Consider the following 23,289-nt stretch of genomic DNA (forward strand, 5'->3'; position numbering starts at 1 on the left):
GGTGCCCAGAAGTGACAACCAATTCTCTTTCACACATTTTTCTATGATTGTTAGTTGACTGGCTTCGAATTGGAAGGAAGTTGGAAGCCTTAGCCGAGGAGCCACTGGTATGAGACACCCTACTCTAGCTCAACAGGTACAGCAAAGAATTGTGGGAAATGACAGCTGCTTCTACTTCTCTTCTTTTAAACGTGCCCATTGCCCCGCACACATGAGCCTGATCAACTCGTGATTCAGCACTTCCACAGTCTGTGCCTTAGGACAAAAATGGGTTAGAAGGGCATACTTAGGATTATCATGGTGCCTTAGTAATGTGGTGGTATTATCTATAAGTAATGCAGTGAGGGAAGAAGAAGCAGATGCCGTCACCACCCATAAGGAGCTGATGGTTACTGACATCACGTGGCAGGCACACATGTGTGGTTAACAGCCCTAGTCTAGGTATCATGGTTTGCCATTTGAGTTTAACCTTCACTTTGGAAGAACAGGTGTGCCTCTCTGAAAACCTTCCCTTTGGAAACTCACTTTTTATCCAGGATTACCTGCCAGGCAAGTGTTTGTGGTTTGGTATTATTTAGTGTCCTGTTCTCCCGAGGATGTTATTGGTCTCCTTAACAGTAGAAATAACTCAGTGGATTTGATCTTGATAAGTAAAGAGCTTTTCCATTGGCCTTTACAGTGTCGGGTATGTGTGTGCTTTTTAAATGAGAAATGGGGATATCTCTAGGAGTTTCACCTGATATTATCTCCTATAAGATTAGAATGTGACCACATTTTCAGCTCCGAACACACCAACAGGACCTTGAGGCAAATTCATATGCTGAAAAAACAGCCATACGCTGTTCATCAGAACGTGGCAGCATTCCAACTTGAGGAGCATTTGTGAGTCCCCATATTAATATTAAATGCAAGAATCTTTGTTCATGCAACGTTAAGGTTACAAATGTGCACATGCCAAAAGTGGGAAATAGCAGAAAATAAGATTCTCATGGTGACATCTGTTCTCCACTATAGTATATGTTATTTAATACGGTGTTCAGTTTGGAGAATGATTAGTTATGCAAAGCCTTCGGTCTGTGGTGTGATTAAGAACCTGAACTTGAGCATGTGGGGAAGCAGGGGGGAGGAGGGCACTACGCTAAGACTGGTTCACTGACAGTCAGGATTTTACTATATGATGTTAGGCAATTAGCTGACCCACACCTCAGGCTCTCTTGAAACTAGAAGGAATAAGGTGCCTTCTTTCTAGTTCTTCCTAGTTCACAGAAGGTGAGGCAGAGATTCTGCAGAGGGCAAGTCTCCAAAGAATGTTGAACTTTCATCATCAAAGTTAGAGGTAGTGGCTTTCTGTTATGGGGTGGGAAGAGGCACCACAGAGATAGGGACTTCTCAGTTTTGTCTATTTGCACGTGATTTATTTGAATTTACATCCATCATGCATCAATGCATATGTTTCCTCCTTTGCTTATAATTAGTGAAATCTTAACCAAATCAACAAATATGTATTGTCTACTATATTTAAGATCTTTGTAAAGATAGAGGAGAAGTAAAGATGACCAAATCAGAATATGTAAGTAAAGTACACAAATACCACCTACAGTAATACAGGACACACAGCTGGAAAGTATTGCATTTTCAATACAGTGGAAGGAAGTGCCACTGTTTGTATAAATCTGTTACTTGATTTTTTAATAGTTTTTTTAATAGTTTGATTCGTAGCTGAAATATTACAGTTGATATTTTTGTATTTAATTTATTTGATTTCCATTCAATTTTCAAACTGAAATGGAAGATACTTTTTTTTCTTTTTTAGATTTTTCCTTTTGCTGAACTACTTTGGATTTGTATCATTGAGTATCATCTGTTTCTTCACATATTTTCAGGCCAATAGATATTTACATGTTTGGTTTATGAGCCAAAAATCCATTTTTTATTCTTTCAATCCTGAAATGATTGAATAAAGTGGCTCAGATTTTCCATTTATTTCTGTTGATAATGATAATTCCCTAACTTTCGTCTGCAAGTTCAATTCTTCAGACCCCTTGTCAATAGGATATCTGTTTGGAATAGGGCTAAATTGATGTTAAGCCTTCCATAGTGTATTTGACAGGGACATTTGTGTTCAAGGCAGCTAATAAGACCGTGTTTTCTTCTGAGACCATAGAATGCAGTGACACTTGCCACCTAGGAAAGAGGAAAATGAAACACATGACCATGACCTCTGTAGGACCTGGTCCAAATCAAGGTATCAGCCTATGAAAATCTCCAAGCCAGCCGCTGTCAGCCTTTGTCTCCTTTGATACTGAAACTAAAGATGCTTCACAAAAAGGAGTGACACACCCCGTGGACACACCCAGAGGGTTACTGTAGGGTAAGGGAAGCCAGAGATGACACACACGCTCCTCTAGGTTGAGTATCCTGGGTTCAGATCCTGGCTCTACCACTGAGCAGCTCTGTGAGAAAAGGCCGATTCCTTAATGGTTCTGAACTTTGATTTCTCTCATCTATAAAATATAGATAATAATGAGACCAATCTTAATGTATTGTTGTGAAGATTAAATGAAATAATGCAAGGAAAGGACTTAGCCTTAGCACTGTGCCTGGAACAAAGTAAGTGCTAAGTAGACCTTAGCCAGAGATATTCGAACTATTGATAATGATATTATTATGGAGATGGCCTGATATATTTATTTTAAAAATAAAATATTTGCCAACTGTGTTACTTGTTATTCTTAGTAACAAATTACCAGGGCTGCCAATCACTATGGCATACTTTCATAGGAAAATACTAACAATCCTTTCCCTTCTCTCCTAGCTAACAAGGTATTTCCTGATCCTGTCTGTGATCCCTACCAGGGGGGATAAAATCATTAAATAAACCAACAAACAGAAATCTCTACCATATGAAAACACATAACTCTGTTTAATCAAATAGCATTTCTGGGTCAAGAAGAAAAATATTTGTGATCAATGTTGCCTAAAGATGTTAAAGCTGACATCAACTAACATAAATTTTATAAGGTGCTAAAGCCCAAGGTCAAGAGAAAGGCAAAATAGAAGAGTTATATTTTCTATTAATACAGAATTGAATAGATTAGGAGCAGAGAGAGAAAACTGAAAATTTGAAACTGGATGTAGTCACACAAGAATATTGCAGTGTCTGGGAGCTGATAAGGGCTTTAAGAAAATTTAGAAATCTTTAAAGGAATGCATGATATGATCAAGGCTTGTCCGTAAGAAAAGAGGACTAGAATAATTGAGAATGCCAGTGGATTCCAATCTTAGTGAAGAGAAGTGCAGAATCCCTAGAGGCTTACTTGAATACTATTTGGAGATGGCTGTGACTTGAATTTTAAAAGAAACATACTAAATATTTTTAAAGTACTCTAGAGGTGTGATGCAGAGCGCATCATGTAATTTTAGGAGTAAGTGGATGTTAAAATCTTTATCCCTTAGGATGTATTTTCAGAAGTCCGAATTTTCATATCTTACCATATTCTGCTATTTTCCTTTAGTTTCTTCATCCCCACATCTATTCAATAAGTACATATTAAGCACCTTGTTCAACACCAAACAAGAGAAAAATGGTCCCTCTTTTTGCCCAATTCTGTTTGCCCAGATGATGATAATGTCTTTTTCCCAAGATGTCCTGATATGGCCCCATACTTTCTAATAATTTGTAGAAGGAAACTCTTTCAGAGTTAAATATTTGCCATCACCTAATACTCAATGGGTTAGCTCCACAATTGAGTGCCTGTTATTTCCTTCCCTGGGAAAAGTTGGAAGAATAGTTATTATAGGGTCTTATTCTGAGGCAAGTGAATGCTGACCTAAAAGGAATTTGGTAAGTAAAATTTACATAATAGGTGCTCGGAGTTTTGATATGCAGCAAGACACCAGTAGTCAAGAACCAGGAAGGAGCAGGAGGAGGTGGGCAAGGGAAATGAGGAGGAAGCTCTGAGTTCTCCAATCTGTCCATTTAGGTCCTGGGGGAAGCATTTGGGTTGCCCAATAAAGCCCTCTTTAAATTTATGCGATCGCAGATGCTTGTTCTTGATGGTCAGTGAATACAGGAAAATGTAAAGTAGAACAAATCAAAGCTGCAACAGATTTGTCTCTGATAAAAGAAACCAGAATGCTTGCATTTACTTCTTTGATCTTACGGTAAAGAATAGTATAATGTAATGAATGGTCAAGGATATGGGCTTTGGAAACAGACTTGGGTTTGCGATAGGCTGTCCCTTGCTACCTGGATTACCTTGAATTCATTGCTCAACCTCCTTAAGACTCTACTTCTTCTTTTTTTCTTTTTTTTTTGTAGAATGGGGTTGATAATATCAGTAACCAATGCATAATGCTGTTATAAGGTTCGATATAATATGTGTAAACTGCATAATGCAATAGTTCACACAATGGTAAATCTGCCATAAACGTAAGCTATTGTGTTAGTTATGCATTATCTCATTGATATACTTTTAATAAACTCTGATACTGTTTTGCCTAACGGAGATAAACTGCCAGAATGAGGTGAAACTAGGTATACAGCCTTTATCTGTTACAGTTATGTTCAGCTTACCCACAGTGACTTAACCAAATGAGCATCTGTGTTTGTTTGTTTGTTTTTCCCCCCACATAATAAGGAATTCAGAAGTAGAGAGGCTAGGGCTGGATGCAACTGTTTGAGTCCCAGCCTCCTTCTAATTTTCTGCTCTACCAATCCTTATTAGATGGTTTTCATCTTCATGGCTAAAAGAGGTCTGCTCTCCCTCCATACATCTGAGGAAGAAGAGCCCAGGGTGAATGGCCTTTTTACAAGACTGTCATTTTTTTCAGGGAGTGGGGCAATGTCAGAGACTCTCTCCGCAGGACTCCTACCTATATCTCATTTGCTCAAACTGTGTTTCATGGCTAGCACCTCTCTGCAGTGGAGGCTGGGAAGGCATGTTTTTAATTGGGCACAAAATCACCTTAAAAATACAATAATTGTAGCTCTGTTAGATATTACATAAGCAATCAGCAGTGTCTGTTACAAAGCCACAAGTAGGACATAGCTCCCAGGCCTAATGGTTTTCTACCAAAGATTTATAAATGTCCTCAACATTGGGACATTCTGAGGACATCTGCTGAGACTTTAAGTCCTACTACTGTCATTAAGAAGAGAGATGATCACTGATATATGTATTTGGCAAGATAATAACCAAAGTCCTTTAGATGTGACTCCTGAATCAATATTGTCAGTTTGCTTTTACGTTGCAACGTAGAATCAGTTTGCCATTTAGTTCAACAATCATGATCTTGGTGATGTAACTGTCTCACTTATTCAGTAAGCACTTATTGAGGACCCCCTGATCTTGGATATATGAGTGAGAGGAAAATGTAGGAGAAACATCCAAATTCCCAATGGATTTTTTTTTTTTTTTTAAGGTTAAGTTAGGCAGATGTGACAGAGGCTGGCAGTGATGCTCCATGTTTGGATGCTTAGAGAAGTTCCTGGAAATTCTCAAGTTCTATGTGATCAGCCTCACTGGACTTAGGGGTACCAAGTCCTAGCTGTTTTTGATTACCAGAGGATTTGAATCAGTTTTCTTCTATTGATTTAGAATGCCCTGCACCCCCCCCCCAAAAAAAAACAGATGTAGGAAGCATTTATGATTATGATTCTTTACCAGCTTAAGAGATTACCAGTCAACCAGTAAGAATTTCGTTGAGGCTAACTGTTGCCTAGTACTAAGCAAAAAATGTCATCCAATTTTTCTGGGTTGATCCCAGGATGTTTACTAAGAACCAGTTTCACAAACCGTTCATAGCTGTTCATGGCTATAGACTTTGGTATTGATTTCTCAAGGCTGAAAGGAGCCTGAATGAAAGTGTGGGGCAATTGTTTAAGTTTTTTGGGGCTTCAGTTCCTTAAATGTAAGAAGATAACTTTGGAGAAGAGGATCTTTAAGGTTCTTCCATGACATAAGGTTTGGGGCAGGATGGAGCCTTCATAACTGTGGAAGTCTTGATTCTGGTTCTCAACCTTGATTCTGATAAAAGTTGTGGGTTTCCCTGGAGTGGTAGAGGACCTGGAATTTATGCCTTGGTTTCTTCCTCATGGAAATATAAGAGTTAGATTTGAAGGAATCTGAGCCCTCTACTTGATCTAAATTCTATTGAGTAGAGTTTGATAGAACTCCCTCCCAAATTCTACCAGCTGCATTTATTCCTTGGGAAGTTTTGGAGAAATGCATGACGGGTTTCATCTTCCCAGGGCCTGTGTGTGGACTCTCCCTAATTGTGGTAAGCAGTAAAGTTTGAGATGGGCCTGTGTGTGGACTCTCCCTAATTGAGGTAAGCAGTAAAGTTTGAGATTCAGAAGATCAACTGAGAACTCTTGTGCCTGAGAAGCACCACCCAGTGTTTTTAATTGGTCACAAACTGACCAAAACGATCATCAGTTCTGCTGTCCTGTCTGTTTGTTGAGCTGACATCTTGACCAGCAGAAAATCCCACACTTTGGGAAAGTGTTTGAAATGGTCCTTAAAGGGGATTTGGTTACACCAAGACCTGCAGAGAGGTGACCCTAGGGAACCTAATAGATCTGGTACGACCTGCCAAGTTACCCTAAGTTGAAGTGACCTTTAAGAGGGAGGAAAAAAAAAATAAGGCTAGAGAAGAATTGCAAACACTAGAGCAGAGATGTCAACTCCCCAAGAGTCCTTCACCACAGCTGACTCCTCAGTTCACAAGCAGCCCTCAGAAGGCAGCAGAGCCCATGAAACCACAGGATGGAGCCCACAGGGCCAGGATCTAACCAGAGAATCACCTATCAGAATTCTGCCTCTAAATACACAGGATTTCAGAATTTCACTTGAGATCAGCCTTGAAACTCCAGGCTTGACAATGAAAGAAAGAAATGATCAAAATACCATCTGTCATAATGGAAAATGCAGACGGCCCCAGAGCCTCTTCCTCCTGCAGCAGCCAGTGCAGATTTAGTCAATCTGGACAGTTCTTTATGTGTTGAGGTCACATTTTGGCCAATCTTTTGCTTACAGCTTTAACCAAATAAAGCCTTCTCCTCTCCGCCTTTCTGTTGCCAAAGTCAGGTTGCGAGATGGTTCTTTGAGAAGATTGTTTTGGCAGGAGATACAGAGATCTTCTCATACAGCAAAACATACCAACAAAGCAAACAGTTTAGTCGGGGACTAAACGGTGTTCGAATGGAAAAGAATCAAACTCAAGTCCTTTCCTTTGCCCTGCTTGTTCTTGTTCTTTTTTTTTTTTTGTATGGTTTGCAGTGGGTGGTGGGGTGGTGGGGGTGGGTTGTTTGGTTTTCTTACCAAAAATGTTCCCCAAGTATCAGTGAAAGGCCCAAGGGAATTTTTGTCAGGAATAACTAGTTTACCTCAGACGGAAATGGCTTTTAGGATTTTCCCATCTGATCTTCCTCTTGTTCCTTCTTTATTCCGACTCTCGACATACTACAGTTTCTAACTTCTCTGTGGCTGGAAATATTCTAGGCTGACACTTTTAAGAAAAACGGAAAGAAATCCTAGTGTCTGTGAATTGTTGCTAAATCTGCACATGTCCACTTGTAACCAAGAATATTAAACTCAGAGCCAAAGAACAGGAGGAGAAGAAAAATCCCTTCCTTGTTTGTTGTAGACTTTGGCATTGATCCCATAAGGCTTGGAGGAGTTTCAGTGAGCCCGTGGGTCTGAAGTCTCCACTCTCCCAGAGTCATGAGCCGGGTTACCTGGGGTAATTCCTTTCTCTAGGCCTCAGTTTCCTTAGAAGTAAAAAGAAAACATTGAAGGAGACGATCCTTAAGGTTTCTCCCTGAACTAAGGTTTGGGGTAAGATGGAGCCTTCCTTGCTATGAAAACCTTGATTCTGGTACTTAACTTTTTGTTTTAATTATTTTATTTTTATTTATTTATTTGACAGAGAGAGATCACAAGCAGGCAGAGAGGCAGGCAAAGAGAGAGAGGGGGAAGCAAGCTCCCCGCTGAGCAGAGAGCCCGATATGGGGCTCGATCCTAGGACCCTGGGATCATGACCTGAGCTGAAGGCAGAGGCTTTAACCCACTGAGCCACCCAGGCACCTCTCTGGTACTTAACTTTGTACAAGTTGTGTGGTGCCCTGGGGTGGGAGAGGGCCTGGAATTTATGCCTTGGTTTCTTCCTCATGGAAACGAAAGGGATGGATTTGAAGCAATCTGAGTTCTGTACTTGATCTAATGTTCCTTCGAGTCTGTCAGACCCCCTCCCAGATTCTAGCAGCTGGATTTATTTCATGGAATTTTTTCAAGAAACACTTGCTCAGGTTTATCATCCTAGGATCCGTGCATGAAATGAAATGTGTCCCCTTGGATCACTAGGTCATAAGAGGCACGGTATGCCAAACTGGTTGTTAGACCTCATCATTATGAATAAATCCCACAAACGGGAAGAGCTGAGACCCTCGTATTGGGACTGCTAAGATGGTGACTCTCCTTTTACTCGGCTCCTGTTTTTCTAGCTGTACCATGGGGATAAAAATGCTTGCTCCTATATACGTTATTTACTTCATGTAAAACAGAAACCAGTTTAAGAAAGAGGGAAAGTCCCAAATGACATTCAAGACAAAAGCCACAGGTGAGGAATTAGAGGGAAAAACAACTGATCAGATAAAACTGAATAGTCAGGAATTTGGGGGAACAATTAATGGATATCCAAGGAATAAGAGCCTAAGACGATGAAGATAAATAAAACGCTTTGTAGGAGACAAAATCCTGGGAGACTCTCAATAAAAAAGATACCATTAGAGGAGGATTTTGCTATAAAAGAAATGAAGAAAATCATTATTCACAGCTACTTAAGATAATGAAACAAATGCTAAGGGATATGGGAATAAAGATGAAAAAGAGCAAAATGTTTTAAAATAATACCATATTCCAAACTGTTTCATGACGATGAACAGTTTAAAACGGTAACTAGTATGTGGAATTTTCTGCTAAATGTTATACTTCAGTAAAAAGTTTTATACAGCAGGGGCGCCTGGGTGGCTCAGTGGGTTAAGCCTCTGCCTTCGGCTCAGGTCATGATCTCAGGGTCCTGGGATTGAGCCCCACTTCGGGCTCTCTGCTCAGCGGGGAGCCTGCTTCCCCCCTCTGTCTGCCTGCCTCTCTGCCTGCTTGTGATCTCTCTCTCTCTCTCTCTGTGTCAAATAAATAAATAAACTCTTTAAAAAAAAAGTCTTATAAAGCAAATTCCTTATGAATCTAAAAGAGACTAAGTTTTTTGTTTTTGTGTTTTTTTTTAAGATTTTATTTATTTATGTGACAGACAGAGATCACAAGTAGGCAGAGAGGCAGGCAGAGGGAGAGGAGGAAGCAGGCTCCCCACTAAGAAGAGAGCCCTATGCGGGGCTCGATCCCATGACCCTGGGATCATGACCCAAGTCGAAGGCAGAGGCTTTAACCCACTGAGCCACCCAGGCACCCTTTGTTTTTGTTTTTTTAGCAGAACGGAAGAAGATAATTGAGGTGGAAATGAGCTCAGCTAGCTGTGTACTTGTTGCTCTAACAATGAATGTGAAGAGTTCTTCATAGGGTGCTGGGATTCTGGGTTAACCGATCAAAAAAGCCTGCCAACAATTTTGTCTTGAAAAAAATAATCATCTGGCTTGTTGTTATTGGGATGAAGTAAGGCTATAGAACCTTTGGGGTATGGCTCAGACTCACAGATATGTTCCTTAAATCACAGTTCTAACTCAACAGGGTTGAGTTAAAACACCTATTCAAAAGGCAGATAGGCTTATTTTCACCCTGAATTGGCCTTAAACCTTAACAAATGCTATCTCCAGGCCTCAGTCTCACCCACTATAAAAGAAGAATAGTGTTTATCCCCTGCCTCGCTGAGATGCTTTCATTCAGTCATTGATATAGTCAACATACCCACATTACACCCGTGTTACATATCAGGCATTGTGCTAATGCTGACGACGCAGAAGTCAGTCAAGTACAGCCCCATCCGCTCTGTGGGGAGGGGAGCCTGAGAACACATTTATGGAGCTCCCCTGCCCGTTGGACTCGCTGGCTGCTGTACGTGAAAACGATAGATGTAATACAGAAGATATGTCAACAAATAATAGAATGGGGAAGGTGGTGCAAGGAAAGCATTCATAAAAGTGCTTTGGGACTTTTATGGGAATAAAAGGGGAAGGGAAGTGAGTCATTCTACCTGGGGAACTAGGGAAGGCTTTACCGAGAAGATGAAATCTGGACAGGACTTGGTTGTACAGAAGTGCGGGGATGGGGAGGGGCCTCTGGTGCGGGGTACCACTGATTCAAAATACTGAGGGCCTCAGAGGGTCTGGTGTGTTTTCCAAAAGGGCAAGCGACTCCCTGCTGAGCGTTTGGGGGTTGGGGGTGAAATGGGGAGCTGAAGGTGGGAGGTGGTTGTAGAAGGATTATGACCCTCTTCAGGAGGCATTCGAAGGAGCCTGGCCCGGAGTGGCCATTGGAATATAGGACAAGACACATCCACTCCGTGCCTCCAAAAGACCATTCTAGAACCAGTGAGGGGGGCTACTGGAATGGAGAGGGGCTGTTCGGGAGGCTTTACCAGCAACCATGGTGAGATGTGATGACTCAGTTCAGGCAGAATTGAGATCCCAGAAAGATCGTTGAGATCTTTTGTTTGTTCATTTCCAACGTTTTTTAAAAATCAAATAATAGAAAAACTTTACATAAAAATATGACAATCTTAGCTTCCACAGTGTTGTCCACATGCCCGTGCACACGAGCACACACACACACACACCCATCAGAACATGAACTCTTTTTGTGAAACTTGTAGCCTGTGATCATGGTGAGAGCTAGGCCAACTCAGGTCCCAGGGTCCCAGGACATGATGGAGCTGGGTGTCTCTGTCTTAGGAATCAAGATACTCGCCGGGGCTCTCCCCACAGGTGTCTCCCTGATGTAGGGTTACATTCACAGATACTAATGCAGGCCTATGAATCAGTTTTTATAAATATTTATCAATAGGCTCACAATGTAAATATCAAAATATATTTTTTTAGGACTTTTTTTATTCGTTTGAGAGAGCATGCGCCAGTGAGAGCAGGAGCAGGGGGCAAGGGCAGAGGCAGAGGGAGAGGCAGGCTCCCCACTGAGCAGGGAGCCCAATGTGGGGCTCAGTCCCAGGACCCTGGGATCATGACCTGAGATGAAGGCAGATGACCAACCAGTTGAGCCACCCAGGCACCCCAGTATAGTGAAGTATATCTGGTAATGGTCAATCATCAAGAACAAGAGACAGAATGTGCTGCTCTGTTCTGGCATGCCCTTCCAGAGCCTGTGACTGGCCACAGTTGACAATTCTCAGGGGTAATGCGGGCCAGTCCTGCTTCGGAAAGGCAAAGCACACACATTCCCAAGTGTGTCCGTGCTGGGTGTCCATCCCATTCAGATCTCCACCTAGAACCAGACTGATAGCTTTTGGGGACTGACTGGATGTGTCAAAAGAGAGGGAGGGACGGATCCAAAAAGATTCTGCAGCTTTTCAAGTGGCATTTGAGGGGCCCTGTTTTCAGGACACATGGAGGAATGACCCGTTACCCAGTGCTTGTTTTGTCAAAATAACGCCCCCCTTAGCACTGCCTGCCGCTCCCGGGAGCCTCACCTCGCTATGATTTCCAAGTCTGTTGTGGGCCCGCTGTAAACGGGCTGTGGTTCCTTGTTCCGGCCTCTGAAGTGAAAACGGGTGGCTGCTAGAAATGGAGACAGCCTGCTGGCAGAGGAGCCGGCAGAGGAGCCGGTGTAGACAAGGTTTGGGTCCCAGCACCGGCCGGGTTCTCATGCCTCTAGCCACTTCACCGTGACTGGACGGTGTTCTTCCTGCTTTAGTTACAGCAAATATTCATAGTTTTAATAGTTTTCTAAGGCTTGTGGAGGGAATTGGCGTTCTTATGATACTTCAGCTTCTTAAGTGTGTGACTAATACTTGAAAGAATTATTAGGAGACTTCTTTATTTTTAATTGCATCAACATGTTTGGTATGTGACCCAATTAATTCATTCTAGTTGTGAATGTTATTGGAAGACCCTGTGCCCTCTTGACCTCTCCTTATGATTATGACTGGTGCCCTCCTTTGAAGCACCATTTTGATTACACACTTAAAAGGAACCACTAAAGTACCCTCTCATCGCTGCGTGGCTGAATGGCCACTGCTTGCTTGGGTTCAAGGACAGTCATCTGAGAGTGGATCTGGTGTCCTCAACAGCTCAGTGGCCAGGACCTCCCTTTTCGCCTCCCCCCCACCATTCTGCCCCTTCCTGCCCTCCCCCACCACCACCACCAGGGTTTTAGTCACATGGTCCTGCTTTCGTAAGACTAGCTGTTCTCCCTGAGACCCAAAGAGCTGTGTTTTAACAAACAAAGATAAATCGATAAATGGGCCTTATCAGTGTTGGGATTGCAGGCAGGTGCCTCAGAGCAAACAGGACTGCGATTCCCCCCATCATCCTCCCTCCCCCCCAGACACACTTGTATTGGTTTCTGCTCATCCTTAGATTACACTATCTGGCAAATCTGCATTCAAACAAAAACTGATCCCGCCCACTCACCCAAACACAGGTGGAAGCCTGTATCTGGGAAGCAGTTTTAACTACGTTGTGGGAAATAAAGTTCTCTCTGCTGAGGTCTCTGTCCAGCGGTCTGAGCATTATCATCCACGTGGATCTTATGCAAAGTTTTTTCTGCCATTTAATTATCACCACTTGGCATTGGGTTCTATAAAGCAACATCTAGTGTGCTTTAAGACGGTCCACGATCATTTACCGAGGTTAAGGACAAGCTGTCAACTCAGTAAATTGTCTTGTTCAGAGCGAGACCTTCAAAGGCCTCTTAGTGGCCCAGACAAGGGTCCTCATCAACATGTCCTTTCACTCCTTTTTGATACTCTCTGTCACCCATCTCCCTGCATCACTGTAAAAGTTATGTTTGTGCAGCCCATTACAGTTCCTTGAGAAGAAATACAGCTGAGAAAATCAGAGGGAGTCCTGTAGATGATGATGGGAAAATAAGAACTGTTATTTAAGGGAACAAAAGGATGTATTAATGTCCACACATCGCAGTCGTGGCTGTGAGTTATGTACAGGTCATCCGCGGCACTCATCACTTTCCCTAATAGATTGAGACCTTCGGGGAAACTTTGGTCGTGCCCTCCTGCCTTACGGAGTTTTATGTGGAGTAGCCTCTGTGTCCACTGAGGTTGTGCCACAGACAGGCTGGCTTATAGTAACAGTGGAAATCTATTGTTCTCAGTTCTGGAGACCAGAAGTCCAAAATCAGGGTGTCAGTATAGTCGGGAAAGGGCCATTCCCCAGGCGGCAGACTGCCTACTGCTAGCTGTGTCTCCACGTGGCAAAAGGGGCAAGAGAGTTTGCGGGGGGGGGGGGGTCTCCTCTTTAAGAGCACTAAGCCCATTCATGAGACTCAACCTCACTACCCAGTCAGCCCCCAGGGCGTGACCTCCTAATATCCTCAGCTTGGGCATTAGGGTCTCACATATGAATGGAGCGGGCTGGGGGGGGTGGGGAGGGGCGACGAACATCCGTAGCAAGTAGGATGCAGTTGTCATCACCAAGTCTATGAGGTTAGGTTCCCCATGAAGGATTTGACACAATCCAGAATGTAGGGCAAAACTTTTCTTCATAAGGGTGCCTGGGTGGCTCAGTGATTTAAGCCTCTGCCTTCAGCTCAGGTCATGATCTCAGGGTCCTGACATCGAGCCCCACATCGGGCTCTCTGCTCAGCAGGGAGCCTGCTTTCCCACTCTCTCTCTCTCTCTCTCTGCCTGTCCCTCTGCCTACTTGTGATCTCTCTCTGTCAAGTAAATAAATAAAATCTTAAAAAAAAAAAAAAAACTTTTCTTCATAAAGGACAGCGGAAGTATATTTCCTTCAAGGAATCGAACTATTTGTTTCCCTGTCAGAATCTGGTGAGGCGTTCTTTATTTACCATCCCGTGGCAAGAGTGCGCATGTCTGGGGTTTTAACAAGCCACGCAGCCATTCGCCCACTGAGAGACTGTTGAGTACCGACTCCATGCTGCGCGCAGTGCTAAACCGTGCGGCCATCCTGCTGGAGGGTTTGGTTGGCTGACCTTTAGTGACAGAGAGAGAAAACACCGGAGACTTGTCTCGAATTGGAATCCATTTGCCACCGCAACTCTCGAGAACAGCCTCCTTAGAAACCGGAAATGAACGCGAAGACCAGAGGTTACTGGAACTTACTGGCAGTTACCAGGCACGTTCTTCAGAAGGAAGCCTTTGTTAAAGTCCTGATGAATGTTGACTAAAATAAAATTTGTTCACGATGTCTTGTTTACCCCTGATGATGCTTTGCTCTTTTGGCCCAGACACAGAAAAGATAGTACTAGAGGCAGGAAATGGATTGCCATCCTGGAAATTCAATGACCAGCTTTTCCCGTGTGATGTGTGTGGGAAAGTGTTTGGCCGACAGCAGACGTTGTCTCGACATCTCTCACTGCACACAGGTGAGTCAGGAACTCACGCGGATGCCTTCCGCACTCTGAATCACCAGCTTCTCTCTTCTCGGGAGGTTGAGTTTCTCTAAGAGAGTTGTAACAGGAAGTGGTGGAAATGTTTCTATCCTGACCTTTCAAACCACGTTATCTGGCACGTTCAAAGGCGACCCTGGAAAAGGTTTTTCTTTGTACTGAAAGGAGGATTGATGAGGAAAGAGACACACGTAGGTGTATCCAGGTAAAATTCTGGAACTCTAAGAAACATACTGGTCTCATCTTCAGGGTGCAGGGGCTGGGGCTGCACCCCATCTCATTGGTTTCATCCTGGCGTGGTAAATGGGAGCAGCAGAGGGACAGAGCAGCTGGTGGGAAACAGTTGCTATCTTTACCTTCACATAATAGTAGAGAAATGTGCTTGATTCTGCGTGTTGCAAAAGGGAAGGCAACCAAATTAGGAAAGGATAAAGGCAGAATAAATAGTAACTTAATTAATGCAACAAAAATCAGTTCCTTCTCCCCCGGGGAGAAAGAACTGTACTTTATCTGCACCATGGGGCTCCATCCTGAACCCCGCCAAGCCCCAGGCCACGAGCTCTTCAAATGTGGGGGACCATCTACGGTAAGAATGATGATGGCTTACATTTTGTTGGAGGAAAACCTCATTCCTCATTCTTCGCTGTGAAGTAGATAAGAATGGTATTTTGTAAAGCCAAGCCCAGTAATACAGAGGAAGAATCAGGGATAGAAAATGCAGTTGCTCTTTGCTTTTTCTGCCACTCTTGGCCACCTTTATCTGCACCACTGAAAGCAAAGCCTGCTCCTTTTACTATAATTTGCTTGATGAATCGAATGAATTCAGAATGCCACTCTGCAAAGAGTTCTGAAACATTGTCAGTTTTATGAGAGGGTTATCATTAAGAAATTAATTGCAATTTTTAATTTTATTTACATAAAATGAAAATTTCCCATTCAATCATTTCACATGAGTCATTTTTCCCCCCTTTGATTTCATTAGTTTTTGATGTCTTGGCTGACCTAGGCCTGGAGCTTAGGGAAAATGATGGGGCTTCTCTTAACACCAGACCCAGGAAGGCTGTATGTTCCATTCCCCTCTCCCCAGCTAAGCACCCACTCTCAGCTGACACTTGGAAAGCATGTGTGCGCGCACACACACACACACACACACAATATTCTTTTAGCCCCTGTGGGCCTCCTCTGTTAGGAAGAGGGACCTGTGGGTGTCTAGGAAAAAGCAGATGGTCCAGTTGCCTTGGGACCTGACTTAATCTTTGATGGCACTCATAAATACAACAGTGACCTGCTGGATAAAGACTTTTAGATACTTATAATACCTTGGGGTTCCCCTGGTCCCCATTTGAAGTGAGATCTGAGCCCTCCTTTCCTGGAGAGCTTTAAGTGGTCGCTTGCAAGGTGTTGGGTGTTCATTTTTAAGAGCAGTTTGGGTTTTTTCCTGTCGCCTCCCCCCGCCCCCTGCAGAGGAAAGAAAATACAAATGCCACTTGTGCCCCTATGCTGCTAAGTGCCGGGCAAACCTGAACCAGCACCTCACTGTGCACTCGGTGAAGCTGGTGAGCACGGACACGGAGGACATCGTCAGCGCTGTCACCTCTGAAGGCAGTGATGGGAAGAAGCACCCTTATTATTACAGGTGAGTGGTGAATGGAACCGTGCCCAGCTCCCCGCCCAGGTGCTAGGGCATGTGTGATGAGATGCCTCTTCTCAGTCATGGTGCGAACCTTCGTTTTAACGTTGGCTTTGCTTAGACTGAACCCAGAAGCTGTGCTGACTCCTCTCTTGGCCTGGGTGGCCCTCGTAGAATTAACTGAAAGGGAAATGGTCTTGAAGGTGGCTCTCTGGGGTGGAGCTCTGGAGAGTGACAGGGGTCCGAGGGTTATTAGCTTTTAGGTTTGTGCAGCTGGGAAGTTTCCACCTTTGTAATAGCACCTTGCTGCTACCTGAGAATTGTCCTACGGAGAAAAAGAGTAGGAAAAATAAATCTGAAAACTGGGGAAATCGCCCTGAAAGCATTGCATATTTTCCCTTGGTCTTACTGCCTTCAGTACCTGGAATTTTATGTTTTCCTTCCACATTCAACCATGAATCGTATTTGATTTGGTAGCTATAAAATCCCCAGGGTCAGCATCTTGCCCAAGGGGCAGACTGTACAGATTGGTGGAAACTTGCTTTTGCGTGAAATGTCTCCATGGATGGGTGGCTTCTATCAGGAACTGTCCCAGACCGGACTTGGTCCTGTCTGTGGTGCCATCCGAGGACCCCTGTGTGCCTTCAATTGCTGCACCGAGGGTTTCCAGAGCCAGAGAGAGGCTCACTGGGTATGCTGGGTGCCCCGAAATCACCAGTGTGCCAGCACCACTCATACCTTGGCAAAGCTGCCCCACATCTCCTTGCCCAAAGGAATCAGTAAGGTGAGGTGTGGCATCTGGAATCCGTAATTTTTAATTAACTTTATGATGATTTAGCATCGTTATGGCATGGATGGGATTGTTGCATTATGCCGGCACTTAATCAGTTTGGCTTGGCGCGGTGACCACCGCAGAGGCATCCCGAAAGCCGAAGAAGTTTTTCTTTTCTTTTCTTTTTTTAAAGATTTTTATTTTATTTATTTGACAGACAGAGATCACAAGTAGGCAGAGAGGCAGGCAGAGAGAGAGAGGGAAGCAGGCTCCCTGCTGAGCTGAAAGCCTGATGTGGGGCTCAATCCCAGGACCCTGAGATCATGACCCGAGCTGAAGGCAGAGGCTTAACCCACTGAGCCACCCAGGCACCCCCCGAAGAATTTTCTAATGCAAAACCTTTTGGTGGGAGAGAATACATGTGTATAAGAGTTTGGTTTTCTAAGTGGACCGCAGAGCATCACTCTTCTCTCTTTTTTTTTCTTTTTTGTCGTCCCCTCATATAGTTGTCACGTGTGTGGATTTGAGACTGAGCTCAATGTCCAGTTTGTCAGCCACATGTCACTCCACGTGGACAAGGAGCAGTGGATGTTTTCCATCTGCTGCACGGCCTGTGACTTTGTCACCATGGAGGAAGCAGAGATAAAGGCTCACATTGGCACCAAGCACACAGGTGACCATCGCTATCAGTCCTTCTCTCCTCCATCCTCCCAACCACCCCAGAGTGCTTTCCCACCTGGCAGACGTGTCCTCCTTGCAGGCAACACGGACCTCTCCTTCTTCCGAGGGAAGGACTTGCCCAGGGGAGCAGAGCCACGTTGCCCAGGGTTCGCCTCATTTAAGGCTCCAGCTGTTCTGGTTAGCGTCTTCCTTTTCGCAGTGTTGACACTGTCACTTCACCATGCAATTATCATCTCACAAGTGATGGCTACAGACGACACCAGGGTGGAGTCATTAAGTGAGAATGAGGAGGAGCCTTTCCACTCTCTCCTCCACCCCCCAGATTTGGTGGTGCTTACAGATTACAAGTTGATGTTCCCAACCGCCAGCCCTGGGGGTTGGGTTAGCCCCTCACGTCATTGGTACTTGAAGGATTTGGGGAAGGGGAATTTCCCGGATAGTTGTGCTGACCACATGCTCAGCCCAGAAGGAGCTCTGTGTGCATTAACCAGCTGCCTTGGCTCCGTGGTGCCAATAGCAATAAAAGCTTGCTTTTGTTATAAGTTGAGCAGCTATGACTTGGAGGTCTACAGAGAGCCCTTATGCTGGGTGAGAAGGTGCCATTTTTACAGTCGGTTATCTGGCTCTAACCGCATTAGCTCCGTGGGCAGCCGGTGAGCTGGGAAACCCAGGTCAAAGACAAACTAAATTCGGCATTTCTGGAGTGGCTAATGAAGGGACAGGCCAACCTCTCTTCCATTTCCACTGGATTTTCTGATATTCTTTTTTTCCTCTTTTCTGTGACTCTCCCATTCTTCTAACCCTTTCCATCCCAAGTATGCCTAAGCCCAGTCAAAAACCTTTTCCCCAGCCCTCTACCACTGCCCCATCTCAAGGAAACCATAGAAACCATAGTGGCTGGAAAGCAGTTGGATTTAGAATCACTTAATTGTCATCGATGGAAACTTCACATTCACAAGTAACCAGTGCAAACACACTCAGGGCCACAGGGAACACAGAGATCTTGTTCCCTCTGAGGTGGTGGGGCTCCTTGTCTACCCTAGGAAGAATATTCCCATTTGTTAGCACAGACAGCCAGAGTGAAATGCATTAAAGAAGTTGCTTTTTTAATACAGTAGAAGCCTTTAACACTGCTGCTATTAGGGAATAAGGTTATAGCCTTTTTTTATAGACTTTTTTTTTTTAGCCAGGGAAACTAACAGAGTTTGTCTTTTTTTTTTTTTTTTCCTATAAAGGCCAGATAGTGAAAATTCTAGGCTTTCAGTCCATACAGTTTCTGTCACTACCTTCATTGGAATGAATTGGAACTTGAATGTAATGTAAACAATACACAAAAAAGTGGGCCTGGCAGTGTTCCAATAAAACTTTATTTACAAAAATAGGAGGCCAGATTTGGCCAAAGGACCCCTTTTAGAAGCTAATGGTCTTCACAGTGAGGGTTTCTTGCATGTTGTTGCTGGTCTGAAGTGTTTGAATTTGACCCAAGATATGTTGATCTAAATCCATTAATTAATAAGCTGTATAATTACAAAGTTATGATATACAGCAGTATATATGCTATGTGATACATATTATACTATATATCCCTGAGAATAAGAAGCTTATCTAAGTTACCATTGTCTTTTGAGCACCTGGGCCAGTGCCTGGGCCATGTAAGTTGGGAGTAAATGTTTATCTGGTGAATATCCATTCATGTGGAAGCACATTTACACACATCTGTGTGTGCTAAGCAAGAAAATTATTCCAACATGGCCCTTACTGAACCCTGAGAGTCTACTGACTTAGGCATATCATCTACTCTACATGGAAGAAGTTACTTGGGATGGAGGGAAACACACTTTGAATTCTAGATCCTAGTTCTGGACCCCATGTTACCATAAATAGCTCTGCAAATGTAGAAACTCATGTAATTCTGCTGGGCCTTCATCCATTCCTTGACTTTTTGAATGTGCAGGAGGTGCCCAACAGGCAGAAGATTCTCTGATTCTATGGATCTTGTTCTCTGTTGAGATTCACCTGTCATAGGAATGGGCACTTTTATTTCAGTCCCCTGGGAAATCTGCAGTGCCTTCTTGTGCTAGACGTGAAGTTGGGATCCTCAGGATGAGTGTTGTCTCCCACAGAACCCATGGACTTTCTATATTCCTTCCTGGCTGCTCTTACCCAAGGCACACTTGTGAGCGGTGTGCTGAGTGGGTGTCTGAGGAACTGCCCTCTGTTTAGGTAGTTTCTTCCCAGTGACCCCTCCTTACCCTCTTCCTCCCACTCCCTGGCTTCTTGTGTCTGCAGAGGACATCAGCAAGGGGAAGATATTCCCTCTGGTGCTCCCAACATCCTTAATGCAAATTTCGCTGCCGTGTTTAAATGTTGCAGTAACAACATTGAGGAAACTGAGTAGCTGTTTGGAAAATACAACCATCAGTTCTTTACCTCACATTGACACCAAAATAAATATCAGACAACTTACATAATCCCCCTTAACAAATCAGCCCTAGAAAAGCTTGAAGAAAATAGAATGTTTATCAAACTTCCAGAGCGAGGAGGATTTGTGAAAGCTTAAGTGATTCGAGAAATGGCAAAAGAAAAGAATCAAGAGATTTGATGCATAAGACTATCTTCTTCTATTTGCAAAAGAAAAGGAAAGGAGAAGGAAAACAAAACCAAAAAACCAGTCTGAAAAATGTGTTTGTGAAAATGACAAAGGCTGATATATTTACTGGATAGAAAATTCATATAAACTGGAAAGAAACCCCTTTAGGTCTCTAAGTGAAGAATTTACAAAGGACATAAACAGTGCACAGTAAAAGAAATAAAAGCTAACCACTCGACATAAGGAAAAATATTCGACCTCTCTAGTTATCAGATTAAAGCTCAAGAGTGTCTTACATTTCACCGATTGCAGTAGAAGTGTGTTTTACCAAAAAAAAAAAAAAAAAAGTGTTTTTTACAAAATTACCCACATTGATTGGATGCTGCTGATACTTTTATGGCCATGACCCTACAGAGTGGAAGAACTTTTGAAAACTACATAAGTAGTATAGACCAAGAGGCTTGAAAATGCCTGCAATTCAGTAATCCTTCTTCTGGGAGTCTAGCTATAGGGGGAAGAAATCAACCAATGGAATATTAATTTTCTTTTAAGTTATATATGATTTGTGACTTTCTTTTTTTAAGAGTCGTGTATTTAAGAGTGAGCACATGTGCGAATGAGCACAGGGAGGGGCTGAGGGAGAGAAAACCCTGAAGCAGACTCCCTGCTGAGCACAGAGCCTGGCTCAGGGCTGGATCCCACCACCCTGAGACCTTGACCTGAGCTGAAATCAAGAGTCAGCCACTCAACCAACTGGGCCACCCAGGCACCCTGAAATACTAATTTTCACTTAAAATTTAATTTTAAGGAAATATTTAGGTAGTGTAGGATAAGTCTACCCCATGGATGTGACCTTTTTTTTTTTTTTAAGATTTATTTATTCGAAAGAGAGAGAGCATGTATGCAGGAGCAGGAAGAGGGACAGTGGGAGAGGTAGGGAAGCAGACTCCCCACTGAGAGGGGAGCCTGATTTGAGGCTCAATCTCATGATTCTGAGATTATGAACTAGCCAAAACCAAGAGTCAGATGCTTAACCTACTGAGCCACCCAGGCACCCCTAATACTGTCATTTAAAACCATTAATTCAGAGTTATTTTCATAAATTTTCTGAGAGCCAACTATGTGCCTCATATATAAAACAGCATGGGAGAATACAAAATGTCAATGATTGTTTTATTTATAAATATTTTGTGTTATATTTTATAATAATAATAATAATAATAATAATAATAATGTATTCTATAATGCTTGCAATGAGCCAGGCATTGTGCTTGGTGCTTTATATATAAAAACCCCCATAACAAACATATGAGGCTGCTGATATTACACCCATTTTTAAGACGAGATCATTGAGGCACTAAATTAAATCCCTTGTCTTAAGTCATTCAGCCATTAAATGATACATTGAAGTGGCATTCAAACTCAGGTATTCTGGGGGTACCTGGGTGGTTCAGTCGGTTAAGCGTCTGCCGTCAACTCAGGTCACAATCCCAGGGTCCTGAGATCGAGCCCCGAGTTGGGCTCATGGAGAGTCTGCTTCTCCCTCTCTCAGCAAACCACCCCCCTCCACTTGTGCTCTCTTGCTCACTGCCTCTCTCTCTCAAATAAATAAAATCTTAAGGAAAAAAAAAAAAAAACAAAAAACCTACTCAGGTATTCTGGATCTGAAGTCCTTATTCTTAACTACAATGCAATTAATGGCAAAAATTTTAAAATAGATATGCTTACTTCTAAAAAAAATAAAAAAATAAAAAGTAGTACATTGAAAATGTAACAGTGTTTATACTCAGGCAGCAAGACAACTGGTAATTTTTATGGTCTCAATTTATCATTTTGTGCCATTTTTGATTATGAAATATTTGGGTATTTTTCCAGTTCTCTTGAGCTGGCTGTCCTGATGTATGAGGTTGCATTACCTGTGCACAGATGTCCTTCACCAAGAATCTTGGTGCTGCCGAAAGGGCATGACCTCTTGTATCACAGTGAGCCATAGACTGAGTTGGCAAGGGCACCCTGGCTCCCTCCCTACAGAGCAAAGGGAGATGAGGATTGAGAGCAGAGGAGGCGGTGTGGGGTAGGGATTACAACAGGAGCAGACTGGGCTATTTCCTCCCACCGAATCTCAGACTGGCTGCCATGGCACCTGTATATTTATACATTGATTAATTTAGGCAGCTCTCCCCAGCTCTCCCTTAAGCCTGAGGGCACTGGAAGCTATTGTTAAAGATGGTAATTAAAATTATAGGCTTTAACTCTAAAAACTAATTTAAAATAATCACTTGCAAGAGTCTATGGATGAGACCCACCTTAGAGGATGGATTTAGTGAAGCAGTAGACTCAGGGCCCCTACTGAGCGTACTCTGTTTGTCTGCAAAATGTGACTAACCTGGTTAAATATTTAGATAAGAGACTGGCAATGATGGTGCTAGCTTTCACTAGCGTCCTTGTACCAGAGGGGGAGAGGGGTGTGTCTGTGCTTTAAAGGCATATTCCCTCCCTCCTTGTGGGTCAGTGAGTGAGATCACATAGTGTCTTTCCAGGAACCTAGTTCAGTTCTGTTAGGAGCGAGGTTTTTAAAAATTGTAAACTGAAGTAGTGTGTTGTCTTCCCTGCACATAAGTGCAGTTCTGCCAGGAACAAGACTTGGAAACATTGCAAGAGGGTAAATATTTTTTCCTTCCTCTTTTTAAAACCTTTTTTTAAATTGGACAAGGTAATTTATGGTCACTCTCGAAAATTCTGAAAACCAAATAAAAGAAAACAAACATACCGCTGATAATTTCACACACTACCTGTCACCACCATGCAGCTTTGTTTACTTCTGGACTTTTTTATGCCTGTATATAATATATGACTTTTTTTTTAATCTCCTGATAAAGAACATTTCATTTCTAGAGTTTACAATCATTTGATTACTTAATTGACTTCTTTGAAGGGAGCTGATGCACAGTCTCCCCGTATTTCCTACCCTAACCTTAAACAATGGGGTTGCTTCAGTCTCATTTGGGGAGAATTGACATCTTAACGATATCAAGTCTCCCAAAACATGAATAATGTAGAA

General features: G+C 43.1%; 1 protein-coding gene across 12 annotated transcripts in view; it reads left to right on the top strand.

Moving 5' to 3' along the window:
* The window catches only part of ZNF827 (zinc finger protein 827), a 168,708-nt gene that overhangs the window by 134,591 nt on the left and 10,828 nt on the right, over positions 1 to 23,289 (top strand). For all 12 annotated transcript variants that reach the window (XR_004382428.1, XR_004382427.1, XM_032855582.1 and 9 more), the window contains exons 9-11: positions 14,394 to 14,531; positions 16,020 to 16,191; positions 17,464 to 17,630. Coding sequence is in view for 10 of the 12 variants with exons in the window: in XM_032855582.1 (XP_032711473.1) it covers positions 14,394 to 14,531; positions 16,020 to 16,191; positions 17,464 to 17,630 (477 nt within the window). In the remaining 2 variants the exon portion in view is untranslated. The remainder of the gene's footprint in view (positions 1 to 14,393; positions 14,532 to 16,019; positions 16,192 to 17,463; positions 17,631 to 23,289) is intronic.

Source organism: Lontra canadensis, unplaced genomic scaffold (genome assembly GCF_010015895.1).
Source record: "Lontra canadensis isolate GAN:19392208 unplaced genomic scaffold, GSC_riverotter_1.0 scaffold10, whole genome shotgun sequence".
NCBI classification, from domain to species: Eukaryota; Metazoa; Chordata; class Mammalia; order Carnivora; family Mustelidae; genus Lontra; species Lontra canadensis.